The 14,688-nt window shown below is 45.3% G+C and overlaps 1 protein-coding gene across 7 annotated transcripts in view; it reads left to right on the top strand.

Moving 5' to 3' along the window:
* SLC4A4 (solute carrier family 4 member 4) overlaps positions 1–14,688 on the top strand; it is a 1,258,962-nt gene that overhangs the window by 1,209,363 nt on the left and 34,911 nt on the right. For 4 of the 7 annotated variants that reach the window (XM_069626273.1, XM_069626270.1, XM_069626274.1 and 1 more), the window contains 3 exons: positions 305–478; positions 1,012–1,173; positions 10,270–10,349. In XM_069626273.1, the coding sequence (XP_069482374.1) occupies positions 305–478; positions 1,012–1,173; positions 10,270–10,349 (416 nt within the window). Of the gene's footprint in view, positions 1–304; positions 479–1,011; positions 1,174–7,417; positions 7,515–10,269; positions 10,350–14,688 lie in introns of all 7 variants that reach the window. The other 3 variants (XM_069626272.1, XM_069626275.1, XM_069626276.1) reach the window with 1 other exon arrangement.

Genomic DNA, 14,688 nt, shown 5'->3' with positions numbered 1-14,688 from the left:
TCATTTTTGGGCCGATTTTCAAAAAAAATACTTTGAATTACTCCTGTATTAAATCTGGAGAGTGTTATTCGATTCACAAAGAAGTTGCAACGAGTCACTCTGACTTACTCCAGACATAAAAGTGGTGAGGGCTATTTAATTACTAAAGAAATGAATGAGTACCTCTGGCTTGCTCCCGACATATTCCCTGTGAATCCGATCTACTCACAGAAACTTTTTTGTGCATCGCCCCCTGCATGTGTTACTTCTCATCCTGTTGCAGGGGTAACATGGTTTCTTCATGGCTTCTCTTTCCCACTCCCAGTTCATGGACCGCCTGAAGCTGCTGTTGATGCCCCCCAAGCACCAGCCGGATTTCATCTACCTGCGTCACGTCCCGCTACGCCGGGTTCATCTCTTTACGTTCCTTCAGGTGGTGTGCCTGGCCATGCTCTGGATTCTCAAGTCGACTGTGGCTGCTATAATCTTTCCAGTGATGGTAGGTCAGACAGTTATCCTTCCTTCATTATCCTTCTCAATGAATCACACATTAAGCAGATGATCACATTAAAATTAAACTCACGCCCCTCCCAGAGTGTTTATCACCAAATATTATTATTATTAATATTATTATAAGATTTGTAGAGTGCAGCTAAGGCCCATAGGGCGTCTAGGCGCTGACGGGAGTGGGCAGACTCAGAGGCTCGGGTGGCACAGAGATCTAGCAAGGTGAGAGAGAAAGATGCAACAAATGTGTCTTCAGGGCTCTCCTGAAGGGAAGATAGTCAGCGAGAGTCCTTAAGCCTAAAGGGAGGGCATTCCGTAGGCTGGGCACCAAGACAGAAAAGGAGCGACCCCCCCAGTCGTTTCCTGCGACATTTAGGAATCGTGAGAAGCTGGTGAGAGTCCGATCGTAATGCCTGTTTTTTGTGTAAGGAATGTAAATGATCATTTGAATTTGTGAGAGGTAGGATGCCCGTGGCGGGCTCCCATGAATTCTAAAGCGAATGCTTAATGTTTCCCTCATTACAGATCCTGGCCCTTGTAGCTGTCAGAAAAGCCATGGACTACTTCTTCTCCCAGCACGATCTCAGCTTCCTAGATGATGTCATTCCTGAAAAAGATAAGAAGAAAAAGGAGGATGAGAAAAAGAAGAAGAAGAAGAAGGGCAGCGTAGACAGCGATGTCGAAGATGTAAGCAATGTTCCAGCATTTTCAGAAAGGACACACAGTGTCCTGCCTTTGGGTCACGTCCTGGAAACATGCCCGCTCCTGAGAATAGGGGTGTGGGTGGAAGTGCTGGGAAGATGAGTTCCACGATAACCTGAACCACTAGACTTGTTGGTGATTCGATGTCGCCCAGATGTTCTCCATTTTCCAAATGTGCTGCTGTCCTCCACAGGGTCCTCTGTTAACGTTTCTATTGAACAGTAAGAAAATAATGTAATTTCTTGCAACCATATTGTACATATGATACCTATTCCATTGAGGCGACAGGACCTGGGTGGGTGCCTTTTCAATATTGGATGGTTGTCTGGGTGATAGTATGCCAGGTGGTTGAGGGGTGGTATAATGGGGCATACACCCAGGACAGTTACTAGGGAAGAGACGTAAATAATATGTGCATTAGGCCTAGAATTAGAGTTTACTTACAATGTACCTTTTTTCCTCTTTTGAGTGGCATTATCAGAAGAGGTGGCCAGGGGGTCATTTGGGAAATTATATAAAATATACCCAACTGCCCTACTGGGGTCTGGCTGTCACCCACGTGGCATTGGGGATTGTTAACCCTTTCACAGCCCCTAAGAGAGACATATACACCCAATTTCTATAGAAATAAACGGAATTCCCAGCAATGCCACTTTTTTCTATATCCAGCGCTTTTACAATGGAAATAGAAAACACCTTTTACTGCTTGAGGAACTGTGGGGGTGAGAGAAGCTACAGAGAACAGGGGAGGGAAGATCAGGGGAAACAGAATGCTTTGGAGTATTGATGGGATGGCGTTTTCGACCCCCAAGTGTGACCCCTCAATATTTGTGGGACACCAAAATGTGGATCTGTGACCTGCGAATGTTCATGGGGCACTATTTTGGGAGTGCACCTTGAGCTATTGGGTGTGGGCAAGTTTAGGTGGTGGGGGGATATGGATGGCATAAAGAAATAAGTCACTGGTTTTGGAGTCGGTGTTAGGATGACCATCATATCTCAGCTAATGGAGCAGTCTAGACATGGTTTGGTCTTATCAATTTGCCACCACTGTCCAGCGTGGATTCATGTTTTATGGTTATCAGATCATTGATATGTTGAGTGCACCGTTGAAAATACTGGTGTGGAAGATGTCTAATGACAGAGGATATTGGCCTATGTTCCAATATTTGCACTCTCTGTCACTATTATGTTTAGTAAATGTTGCCCTCAATAGATGGAATGTTGTTTATAGCATTGTAGACCATCAGTGAAAGGCTACCCCCTTTGTTATATGTGCCACCACGCTCGTTTTGGCCCCGATCTACAGCTTGGGCCTGCAATTTGGGATATAGCATATAATGGCAGGTGAAGCTCTCTACTGCGGACTATAATCTCTTCACAGTGCAGCCGCGCAGGCAGAAATGGGCAAACTAACTGATGCACTTTGGGGGACATGTGATGTTTCCATTCTTTGCAGGAAAAGTGTGTTGCCTTCTCCAGACATGCTGTTTGGATTTCTGGCTGCGCTGGGGGTGTGATAGTGGATCTACCCAGCTTCATTGAATAGCAATATATATCTAGAACACATCCCTAGACTTACATGCTTGGGTTAGACATTGCTCCCATATTGCATTGTTCTTACCTTTGGAATCAGATGCAAACGTTTTAGAAGCTGTACACCTTCTATCGGTGTTATGATTGGAGGTGAGCATTCTCACAGCTGTACCATGCAGAGGCCCAGCCTATCCCCTCCCATCAATGTGTGACAGAGGAATGCAGGAGAAGGCGTAGTGGCACACAACTCAGCTGTAGGGCATTCTCACAGAACTTCCAAGAAGAAAATACACAGTACGGGTATTCCTTTCCAAGAGAAGGAACTGAACTCTTTGGGTGTGGGGGAAAGCCCTGACCCTGCCACCTAAACCACCTGGTAAATCACCTACTCGCCCTCTTCAGTAGTAGCACGCTCCATTCCAGAGCAGCGGCATCTGGAGCCAAGCACACACCGACTCTCGTTTAGTCACATTGTGGGGGTGCTGCTGTTTAAAACCAGTGCCTTGCTCAGTTACCAACCAGGGGACCGGGGTGCTGCCCAGAACGTGGGCAGAGAAAAGTTCTCCGAGATTGCTTTAGACACCAAGAATTCATTTTTTTAGTCCACTATTCCATCTAAAAATAATCATCATAGATTTGAGAAGCTAGTAAAATTTCTGAAAGTTTAACAAGATGGCTGAACTGTATACGAATGGTGCAATCACTATAGAGTGAAAGGTCTGCGCATCAACACTCAATCCCTTTGTGATCCCGCTTTCAGTGCAATACTTCTAGTGACAGATCACCAAACGGAAAAGTGATCGCATGCGCCATGTGCCCATACCTGCATTCGCGTTTCTAGCTTCCAGTGCACCCTTTGACTTTTCTTCGAGTGCAGTGGGGATATTGCAAGGACATTGGGTCAAGGCTGCCTGCCAGGCTTTCACTCCTTGTGTCGCCCCATCGGATTAGTATCCTCATTGGCACCACCGTTAGGAGCCATGTTAACACCAGAGCATTGTGATGGAGATGAAAGCGTGCCCTGCCAGCACGGGGACGTGCTGTGCTCGCTCAGTCACGATGTTCGAGGTATTTCACTGTGGTTTTGTTAATCCCGGCTTAACATTTAACCCAGGGCAAGGGCCTGTCTCTGCTGTGAAGCCGTGCGTGACTTCTGTTCCCTGGTCCTGCTTCACATTCATCAGTGACATATGGGCGGCTAATGCTGATATTACATGCAGCTCTCCAGCCTGACATTTGATCTAATTGAGTTCCTGGTTTGAGTTTGTGCTGTTGGGGTTGCAGATCCTCAGCGAATGCAGAGTGAACAATTCCTCATGGATGGCTGGCGCAATCCGTTCAGTTTAATGCCCGCACGGCGCAACGCTGCCTTCTGTTTAATCTCATCGCGGCACTAGAATTTGTTGAATCTCTGACGCTAAAAGCCTTGGTGCTGTCAGACCACCACATTGGTGATTTGCACATTATATAAGCTTATCAACATAACATATCATGCTAAGGGTTCTGCCGATAGATGTAGACAACTGGACCAGTTTAAGCGGAGGATCGACCATGATAAGAGGCAATTATCTTCTCAGTTGAATAGAGCTAGAACGTAAATGTCACCCCACCCCCTATATTAATGCATACAGTGTAGAAAGCAAATATATTGGAATCTCCGAGTTGCCTAGTGCTGAGGATATTCAAATATGCTAGCACCTGTTGATGTGTAGTTTGTGCATTGGAAGTGCGGCTTCACGGAAGGTGGGTTCGTGTGTGTGGCAGGGATGTGGGTTGGTGGGTGTGTTTGCCAGCACTCAGAAAACAAGACGGTGGAAAACAAGAAAGACTAGGAACCTAGGTAGGTACTTATTATTTCTCTTTTTACAAAGTAGTAAAGTGGCCTCTGATGAGGAGTTTTGTACTCATCATTGTATGTTTACATTGCTCTAAGCCACATAAATGCCTTTTTGGTAGAAGTTGAGCGTATAGATATAACTAGGTATTTTACTTGGCCAAGAGGCATATTTGACCAGAGAAGAGCTTGACGTTGCACAGTAGGGAACACTGCAGACTATGGGATGTTCAAGTTAGTGAAGAGGCACGACAATTCCATTTCTTCCTTGAGATAATTTTGTGATGTGACTTTATTTGTAATATAAGAGTTAGGAAATCAAATGTACTTTGTCTCTCTATAACTGATTGGTGTGTGAAGAGGTCCTCCGCCTACAAGACATGACGTTATCTTCGTTTCCAGAGACATGGTTCCTTAGGTAACCATATGTCAATATCCAGCAAAACTCCAGTTTCATTCTTATCCTCTGGTTATGTTTTTCATCTTGTGTAATATGCTTAAGAGTGAGAATAAGGGAAAATAACAATGAAGGGGGTAGGAGATATTAAGCTAGTGGACCTGCTTCCATATTGGCCCTGCTATGTGCTTGCTGCTCATATTTGATGTTATGCCGTCTGCACCCCCAGGATGGAATCTGTCCCATTGTGACACTAGACAAGTGTGCAGTTGTAGTAGGAGCATTAGTGACTAGTCACTTGGGCTAGTGTAAGACAACCCGTGGGGGTACCCACTGAGAGAAAAATGAAAACAATACAGGGACAGCCTTTTTTTGTGTGCCTATTCCAGCCACTTGGCTGTGAACCGTCCCCTAGCCCCAACCCCATGACACATGTGTGGCACTCTATTCAAACCTACCCCATTCCCCAGCAATGCAACAGTTCCACTACTTTTTTGGTATACAGCTACTACAGAATGTTTTTGGTATACTGCTACTACAGAATGTTTTTTGGTATACTGCTACTACAGAATGCTTTGGGTATACTGCTACTACAGAATGTTTTTTGGTATACTGCTACTACAGAATGTTTTGGGTATACTGCTACTACAGAATGTATTTTGGTATACTGCTGCTACAGAATGCTTTTTGGTACTGCTACTACAGAATGTTTTATGGTATACTGCTACTACAGAATGTTTTTTGGTATGCTGCTGCTACAGAATGTTTTTTGGTATACTGCTACTACAGAATGTTTTTTGGTATACTGCTACTACAGAATGTTTTTTGGTATACTGCTACTACAGAATGTTTTGGGTATACTGCTACTACAGAATGTATTTTGGTACTGCTACTACAGAATGTTTTATGGTATACTGCTACTACAGAATGTTTTTTGGTATACTGCTACTACAGAATGTTTTATGGTATACTGCTACTACAGAATGTTTTATGGTATACTGCTACTACAGAATGTATTTTGGTACTGCTGCTACAGAATGCTTTTTGGTGCTGCTACTACAGAATGTTTTATGGTATACTGCTACTACAGAATGTTTTTTGGTATACTGCTGCTACAGAATGTTTTTTGGTATACTGCTACTACAGAATGTTTTTTGGTATACTGCTACTACAGAATGTTTTTTGGTATACTGCTACTACAGAATGTTTTTTGGTATACTGCTGCTACAGAATGTTTTTTGGTACTGCTACTACAGAATGTTTTATGGTATACTGCTACTACAGAATGTTTTTTGGTATACTGCTGCTACAGAATGTTTTTTGGTATACTGCTACTACAGAATGTTTTTTGGTATACTGCTACTACAGAATGTTTTTTGGTATACTGCTGCTACAGAATGTTTTTTGGTACTGCTACTACAGAATGTTTTATGGTATACTGCTACTACAGAATGTTTTATGGTATACTGCTACTACAGAATGTTTTTTGGTATACTGCTACTACAGAATGCTTTTTGGTATACTGCTACTATAGAATGTTTTTGGGAACTAGAGCTCGTTTTTGTAGTGCTACGGCGAAGACCTTCTTCACTAAAGGACACGCGAACAATTTGAATAAACAGGAGTGTGTTTTATGGGAGGACGTACCCTCTGGAGTGTATTCTTTAAACTATGATGCTAGTTCTACATCAGTACACAACGCCATAAACCAGAATAACTTGGAGCACGACTGATGACATTGTGCTCTTTGTCAAGTGCAGGAAAACATGCAGAAAATTGATTGACGATGTAAAAACAGTGCCAGATTTTTGTCTGCAGTTGACACCTTAATGCTCGTTCTTAAAGGTTTTATATTAATTTTGATAAGAAAACTCAGTTGCATAAATGTATAGTAATGTAAATGGAAGGCTAAGTAGTGCAAACGGTTATGAGGGTTCTCTTTTAAAAATGATGCACCACCTGCTGGCTTTTAAGGAGAACGCGGAAGTAGCAGTTTGGTCTCTAAAAGTGCTATCTATTTAACACTGAGTTCTGCAACCTTTGGCTCTTCAGATGTTTTGGACTACACTTCCCATGATCCCTTGCCATTGACTATGCTGGCCAAGGATGATGGAAGCCAGGGATGATGGGAGCTGTCACCCAAATCATCTGGAGAGCCAAAAATGGCAGTCCCCCAATTTAACAACTTTAGCCTTAAAATGAGCCATGGATAAAACTCAGAATTCAGCGATCGGGTTGTATTTTTTGTTGTATTACTTTCAAGGGGTATGGTACTGTAGAAGTGGGTTGCTTTGAAGTGTGAATGGAAATGGGGAGGTTTGGAATGGCCACCTTCTCACACATGTCAAACATCAGAGAGGTTCTCAAGAACGTGCAAGAGGGAGAATGGCGCTCAGTGGAGGACCGTTGGGGGTTATGACCATGATGACATGCTAAGTCAATTTACACGTCTTTTTCCACAGTCTGACTGTCCCTACCCAGAAAAGGTCCCAAGTATTAAAATTCCAATGGACATCATGGAAAAGGAGCCGTTTCTAATTGATAGCAAACCTTCCGACAGTGAGTAGAACTAACCTCTTGCATGCCTGCCTGAGCCTGCTTTGCCGGGAAAACCACTCATCCCAAAATCACAGAAGACCAACATGCTCCTCTCATCCTGTTAAGAGTGCCGCCTGTCATTCCACTCTGTCTTTGCATGCTGCTGGTCTTTGCTCGTTTCCCATCTACTTTCCTCTGTCCGGTGTGACCTGTCGTCTCAGATGCCATTGTGCTCCCTATCTGGTTCCTGTGGTCGGTACCAGATGGTTGTGCTCTTTCATTGTTTCCATTTTCCCACTGATTAACTCTTTCTGGTTTCCACACTATGCAAGGTTTGGATTTCAATGGTCCAAACCACATCATCAAATCAACATTCAAAATGGAGCACTCACTTCCTCCACCTCTCTAAATTCATTCATATTCAATTAAGAAAACAAAATAGCCAATCATCCATCATCATTAACCTATTGACCTTTATAGGTGCCATTGATTTCAATATGATTATCGTTTGTTATTACGCTATCTCTTGCAAAGAAGGCAATAACGTGATATTACAATGGCTTTTGATACAAATTGATTTGCTTTTCATGGGCGGCCGTTATATTGTTGGTAAGTTGGTACTCCCACTGTGTACTATAATAATGATGGTGATTTGCACATTACATTGTACAATAAATGCGCAGAGTAACTTTTTTAGATGCAACCTGGAGCCACAGACTTTTGTAAAAGGAGACAGCAAAATGTTTAAAGATAAACTCTTTTTTGTTTGTGATTTAGAGGCATTTGACACACTTCGGTTCAATATCACGGCCAAATGTACCCCGATTTTGTGTGCCTGGCGGGCATGACCCTCCCACGCAAGAGAAAGCTACTCTTCCATGACTAAAAATGAGTTCTGATCAGCACAAAGGAGGGTAAACCAAGTATAAGTTCAAATTGGTGCTAAATACTTCATTGTTGTCATCAACACAAGACAGTGTGGAATATAAAAGTTCATGGGGTTATTAAATGATGAAGCGAAGTGGTCTAGAGGGTCAGGAATGAGAGCTGGGTCTTCTTTCCAGTTCCTTTCTGCCAGCGACAGCATTCCTGTTTACCACCCGTGCAGTGTGAGTAACGGGAAGGGGATTTGGTGGGGATGGTGGATGATCAGGGAGGGGGTAGGCCCTCTAAGAAAAAGGAAACATGGGAATGCAGAGGCTGCTGAGTTTTCTGCCCTAAAATATAACTGGCACATTCACCCCAAACCTAAAAATGTAAATAGAACTTGTTCAAAGTAATTGATGGGAATACGTCATATACGCAGCCATGTGTTGAAGCTAAATGCGCAATTCCTACAGTTCACTGTTAGATATTTCATCATGACACTTCTTCATATGTGGGGGGCTGACTGCTTGCTAGTGTGGGGCTTTTTAACTGCCCCTAGTTGTAAAAACAATTAGCACCCTGGGCAGGGGAGCCAATCAGGTTGCTAGGAAGCAGGCTTGAACCAGCGATGTAAGCCCGCGTTCCTAACTGTCTCGTATAACGGCCGGATTCCCCCATCTCCATCTCCTCCCCCCAAGCTCTCCCCTGTTTTTCTTTTCTTTACGAACTCCTCCTCCCCCCACTCAACGTATTCCGGCTGCAGCGGCTGCCGCAGCCGCACCTTCCTCTCAGCTTCCCACGGCTGCCATGGAAAGGGAAGAGGGGCTCCATACAGAGCCCGGCCTCGCCTTCCCATGGTGGACATGCTGGTAAAAGATTCTTTTTTTTTTAGCACCCCGGGGTTGCCGTTTTGGTAACCCAGGGTGCTAATGGCCTTATGTACCCGTTCCACGGGCAAAACACCGGGGGGTAACTGTGCTGGGCCCTCGTTAATGTCCTGAGCGAACTGGGGCCATGGGCCGTAACCCCCCCAACCCCGGTGGACGGGTACACAACGCCAAAGTATATTCCTAGGTATCAAATAGTGTGCCTCTTGCCTAGAGGATGGCTCTTCTATGAAAAAAATACAGACCAGCCCCCATGAAAAGGTTACTTTTAAATTGTACAGCATTAACTATTAGAAAAGCTAATGCAAAAAAGAAAGTGACCTTTCCTTCAGCAAAGTTGTTCCATGTGTGCTTCTGATAACCTAAAGGGAATCGCACCAAGGTCTGCCCTCAGTATGGGCTTCGCTTGGGTTTTTTGTTCCTGTACAATGTTTCCAACATTGGGAGATCAGAAATCAAGTATGCAGACAATATACTTTGCTATAAATAAATAGGCTCTGTGACGCTTGCAACATTTTTTGCCAAATCACAAATTAACCATTGAGCACTTAGTAGAAGACGGGTGGTATTTTGGAAGCATCTTCAAAACAAAAGATATTGGCCAAAGTCGGAAAGAGTATTAGAAGAAGACCGCATATGGTCTCCAAAAGCGTGGCTATAGTGTGAATAGAAGGCCAGTTTTCAAGTAAAGGACTCGATGTTGAGCCTCTTGTAATGCAGCTGACCGCGTCATGTTTCTGAAGTACATCAAAAGACACCTGCCCTAAATTGCAGCCATCATCACTCAGGACATTTAAAGTTCACATGAAAGGAAACGTAGGCTAACAGCATTTATTGAATGCATGGTGATGGGGTTCTCCTGGTGAAGGTGGCTTTAGCCAGATGATCTTAATGAGGCTAGGAATTCACCTGCTAGCCCAGTGCTTGGTAAATGGGACATTGCTAAAAGTCCTGGTCCTCTGCAGTACTCTGAAAGAGATTTCATAAACTAACCGTGCTTATTTATATTTTATCTCCTGCAGGAGAGAATTCACCGACATTCCTTGAGCGACACACGTCGTGCTGAAAGAATTCCTTTCCTTCAGTCATACAACATGCCAAGGTGAGTCCGGCTATCCGTCATGGAATGAGGGCAGGCGATCCTTTATAGAATCAGGGTGGTCTCTCCTTCATGGAATCCGTGTGGGCTATCCTTCATAGAATCGGGGCGGGGGCCATGCATCATGGAATCAGGGTGGGTTCCCCTGCATGGAATTAGGGTGGTCTCACCTTCATGGAATCAGGGTGGTCTCTCCTTCATGGAATCCGTGTGGGCTATCCTTCATAGAATCGGGGCGGGGGCCATGCATCATGGAATCAGGGTGGGTTCCCCTGCATGGAATTAGGGTGGTCTCACCTTCATGGAATCAGGGTGGTCTCTCCTTCATGGAATCCGTGTGGGCTATCCTTCATAGAATTGGGGCAGGGGCTATGCATCATGGAATCAGGATGTGCTCTCCTTGAAGGAATCGGGATGTGCTCTCCTTGAAGGAATCGGGATGTGCTCTCCTAGAAGGAATCGGGATGTGCTCTCCTTGAAGGAATCGGGATGTGCTCTCCTTGAAGGAATCGGGGTGGGCTCTCTTTGAAGGAATCAGGGTGGGCTCTCTTTGAAGGAATCAGGGTGGGCTCTCTTTGAAGGAATCAGGGCGGGCTATCCTTTCTGGACTCGGAGCTGGGCTATCCTTAATTGAATCGGGGGTGGGGGGAACTATGCATCATGGAATCAGGGCAGGCTACCCCTCATGGAATCAGGTCTGAGCTCATGTCACTTCTCCAGGCATTTTGCTCTGATTTCCAATCCAAAACCTTCACAAAAGGCAGCATCATGGGCAAAGAAAGAACACAAATAGATATGCCAAGCTTCGTTCTAGATGAACTATGTGAAGCTATCTATTCAGATAAATCCCGTTTCAATGACGTAAAAGTTATTTTCAGCAAATGTGATATTTCTGCACCCTGTTCTCTTTCAATAATGTTGCTGTACTCTTTAAATAGAATCTAAAATATTCAGAAAACTGTAAGAATTTATGCTGCAGAGTTATGATGAGACGGCTGCAAAATCACACCTCTTGTCCCTGGAGGATCCAGAAAACCTGCATAAGCATGTATGGTTCAGCACATATTCCCAGCTCTGCAACGTGGGTGCCTGCTACCTGTAGTAGCTTCTGGCCACACCTCGAGTTCTTCTTTCCTAGAGGTTGTGAGTTCCAGGAAGATGTTCTAAAGCTTACTGGGGCACGTCCTCCTTGTTTCCTTAGGGCCATTCCATCATGGCACGTGCTGTTCTTCTCCCAGCAAGCCAGAGGCTCACGATTCCTTCAATTACAACACATTTCTCTAAAACCCCAGTCCAGCATCGATCAGCGTTCCAAGTTGAATCCAACCTCCCCCACACATGCTACCTGGCTTTGCATGCTCTGCAGTATATTGAGAGCTGTCTTCATAAGAAACCCGCAACTCCTTGCCCCATTTACCAGGCATGCTTGTGCAAGCGTGCTGAAGGCGATGAGGCCAACTGGACCTGCTATGTTTTTTTCAATTTAATACAGAGGTCAGAAAAAGGACTTTCTGGCAATGTTTGAAACTCTTTTTTTTCAAAAATATTTTTATTGGTGAATTTGCACAAATGAAGCATACAAAACTGGTGTTCTCGCACTTGGAGATCTTTCACCATGCAGATTTTCTATTTACACCCTCCCCCCAACAACAACTGCGCTTTCACCCTCCACTCTCCACTACCACGCTCCCCCTCCCACTCACACCTTACATCTCGTAAGGCCCCGGGGTGGCCACATCAATAATTCCACTGGATCCTGTTTTCCCAACTCCTTTGGTCATTTATTCCCATGCCTGCTTAGAGTCATTCTTCCATGTTCACTTGTGGAATGTTCATCAGCACCGCCGGGTCTAAGTTGTGGTTCCCCAGCACTGTTTGTTCCCTCTCCCCCTGTGTCCAGTTCTAGCCAGTCCTCCCCACTTCCACCCTCCTCATCTGTGTTCATCATGCCTCGTTCATTCACCCCCCATTGAGTCATTTATAGTCTCCGGGCCCCCTTCCCAGCATCCAGTTGTGGCCTTTCCGAGTCATACTTCTCGAGGAAGGCTGACCACTCCATTTCCCTTGATGGGGTCAAATCATGTATTTATCTGGCCAGCTGTTCCAGTCTATAAAAGTCCATGGCTTTCGTTGCCCACTGTCTTTCGCTCGGGAGCCCTACCAGGCACGCCCTGGCCGCTAGCAACAGGTAATGGGTCATATGCAGAAGTTTTATTTAGTCCCCTTCTACCATCTCCATGCCAACCAATACTGGTACGGGGTCCGGGCGCCTGTCACCCTCTCCAGATCCTTTATCCACCCCAGAATCTCCTTCCAGTACTTCTGTACCTTCTCGCACCCCCACCACATGTGCCAATAATCTGCTGTTTTCCCGCATTTTCTCCAGCAATGGAGTCCGCCCCTGGGTACATCTTTGATATCCTGACTTGGTCCCACTGCCACACATATAAAAGCTTGAGCCCATGAAGTTTATTTTTGGCAAGTCAACGAGGTGCGGTGTGCACTCACACATAATCTTCTCCAGTGGTCCGCTTCCATTTCCATTCCCATATCACGCTCCCATCTCCTCTTAAATGTGTCTATCTCCCCACCCTGCGCCTCCAACAGGGCCTGATACCGTTTGGAAATTACACCCCTTGTACTCCTCTCTGTGTTCAGTATCCTGTCTGTGCCCATCAGCTCCCTTTGTAGTCCCTCCCTCCATTCCTCCGCCATTAGCACCACTTTAAGCTGCAAGTATTTAAATACAGAGATTTTGCCTATACCCAGGGCCTCTTCCAGCTCCTCTAGGCCTATGAATTCATCCTTCTTTAGGACCTGTCCTATTCTCTCCAACCCTGCCTCAAACCAATCTTTAACCCTCTCGAGGTCTGGGATGCGATCTCGTATCGGGGGGGCCCATATGTGGCTTAGTGGCGAGGGCCATGTTGTGACCCCCACCATTTCCCTTTTGACCCTCCACAGATTCCAAAACGGGCCCAGAATCTTGTGCGATTGTATCCTTCTAGGGGCCGCCTTTGCTGGTGCCCAAAGCCACTCCCCTAGCGTGACCGGTCTAAATAGGTAGTTCTGTATACCCACCCATTGTTTCTCCTTGTCTGTCCTCAAGTGGGGGATCATAGCTCTGAATTGGGCCGCTCTGTAATAGATGCGCATATCAGGTAGACCCACTCCTCCTTTTTCTTTAAGATGCACTAGTATTCTATATGCCACTCTTTGTTTCTTCCCTTGCCACAGGAATTTCACTATCCTTCTTTTCAATTCTATAAAGTGCGAGTCTGGCAACTCTGTTGGCAGCGCCTGGTATAGGTACAACACTCTGGGGAGAAGCACCATTTTTATTGCATTTAACCTTCCTAGCCAGGAGATAGTAAGCTTAGACCAGGTATCAAGTTCGCCAAAGAGCTTGTACAACAGTGGGGGGGAAGTTTCTCTCAAATAGCTTATCCAGCTCTTTGGGTATTCTCTCCTCTAAGTATTTGATACTATTCCCCTCCACCGGTATCCCTAGCCCTTCCCATTCATTACTTGTTCCCCTGTTAGCTCTTGGATGGGAAGCAGAATTGACTTATTTACCTTGAAGCCCGACACCCTCCCATATTCTTCCAATTCCCTGAGTACCCTCGGGACTGACTCCCATTATCTCTGTGAGGTATAACAGTATGTCATCAGCGTACATGCTTACCTGGTGGCTTTCTGCCCCACCCCGATCCCTTTTATCTAGTCGTCCCTGCGTATTTTTTCCCCCAACGGTTCCATTGTCAATGCAAACAGAAGGGGCGAAAGGGGTCATCCCTGCCTGGTTCCCCTGCCAAGCCCAAGTTCTCGTGACTTAGTCCTGTTTACGACCACCCTCGCCGTTGGCCCAGAGTAGGTTGCTCCCGATCGCACGACACATTCTGTCCCCCACTCCTATCTTTCGCACTATATGGCAAAGAGAAAGCCCCATTCGGCTCTTCCAAAGGTCTTTTCTGCGTCCAAGCTTAATAACGCTCGGCCCCCTGGGTCTCCCTTAGTTTGTTCCTTAAGATCCAAGGTCTTCTGAATTGCATCAGGGCCCTATATGATCTGGGTGGACAATACAGGGTAATTTGACCTTCAAAGCGTGTTGCTAGGATTTGTGTGAATATTTTCTAATCGAATTTCAGGAGCGAGATGGGGCGGTATGATCAGCATTGGGCTGAGTCCCTTCCTTCCTTCCGGATTACTGGTATTAATGCCCTGCTGAACGTTGCAGGTGCCTCCCCTGTGTCTAGGATATGGTTGTATAATTTCACCATATGCTGTGATAGGACCCCAATGTATGTTTTGTAGAACCCTATGGTGTATCCGTCCTCTCCCG

The sequence above is a fragment of the Ambystoma mexicanum genome, chromosome 6p (genome assembly GCF_040938575.1).
Source record: "Ambystoma mexicanum isolate Mex_15411 chromosome 6p, UKY_AmexF1_1, whole genome shotgun sequence".
Taxonomy (NCBI): domain Eukaryota; kingdom Metazoa; phylum Chordata; class Amphibia; order Caudata; family Ambystomatidae; genus Ambystoma; species Ambystoma mexicanum.
The sequence above is the reverse complement of the archived record's forward strand: the minus strand, read 5'-3'. Positions and strand labels throughout refer to the sequence as shown.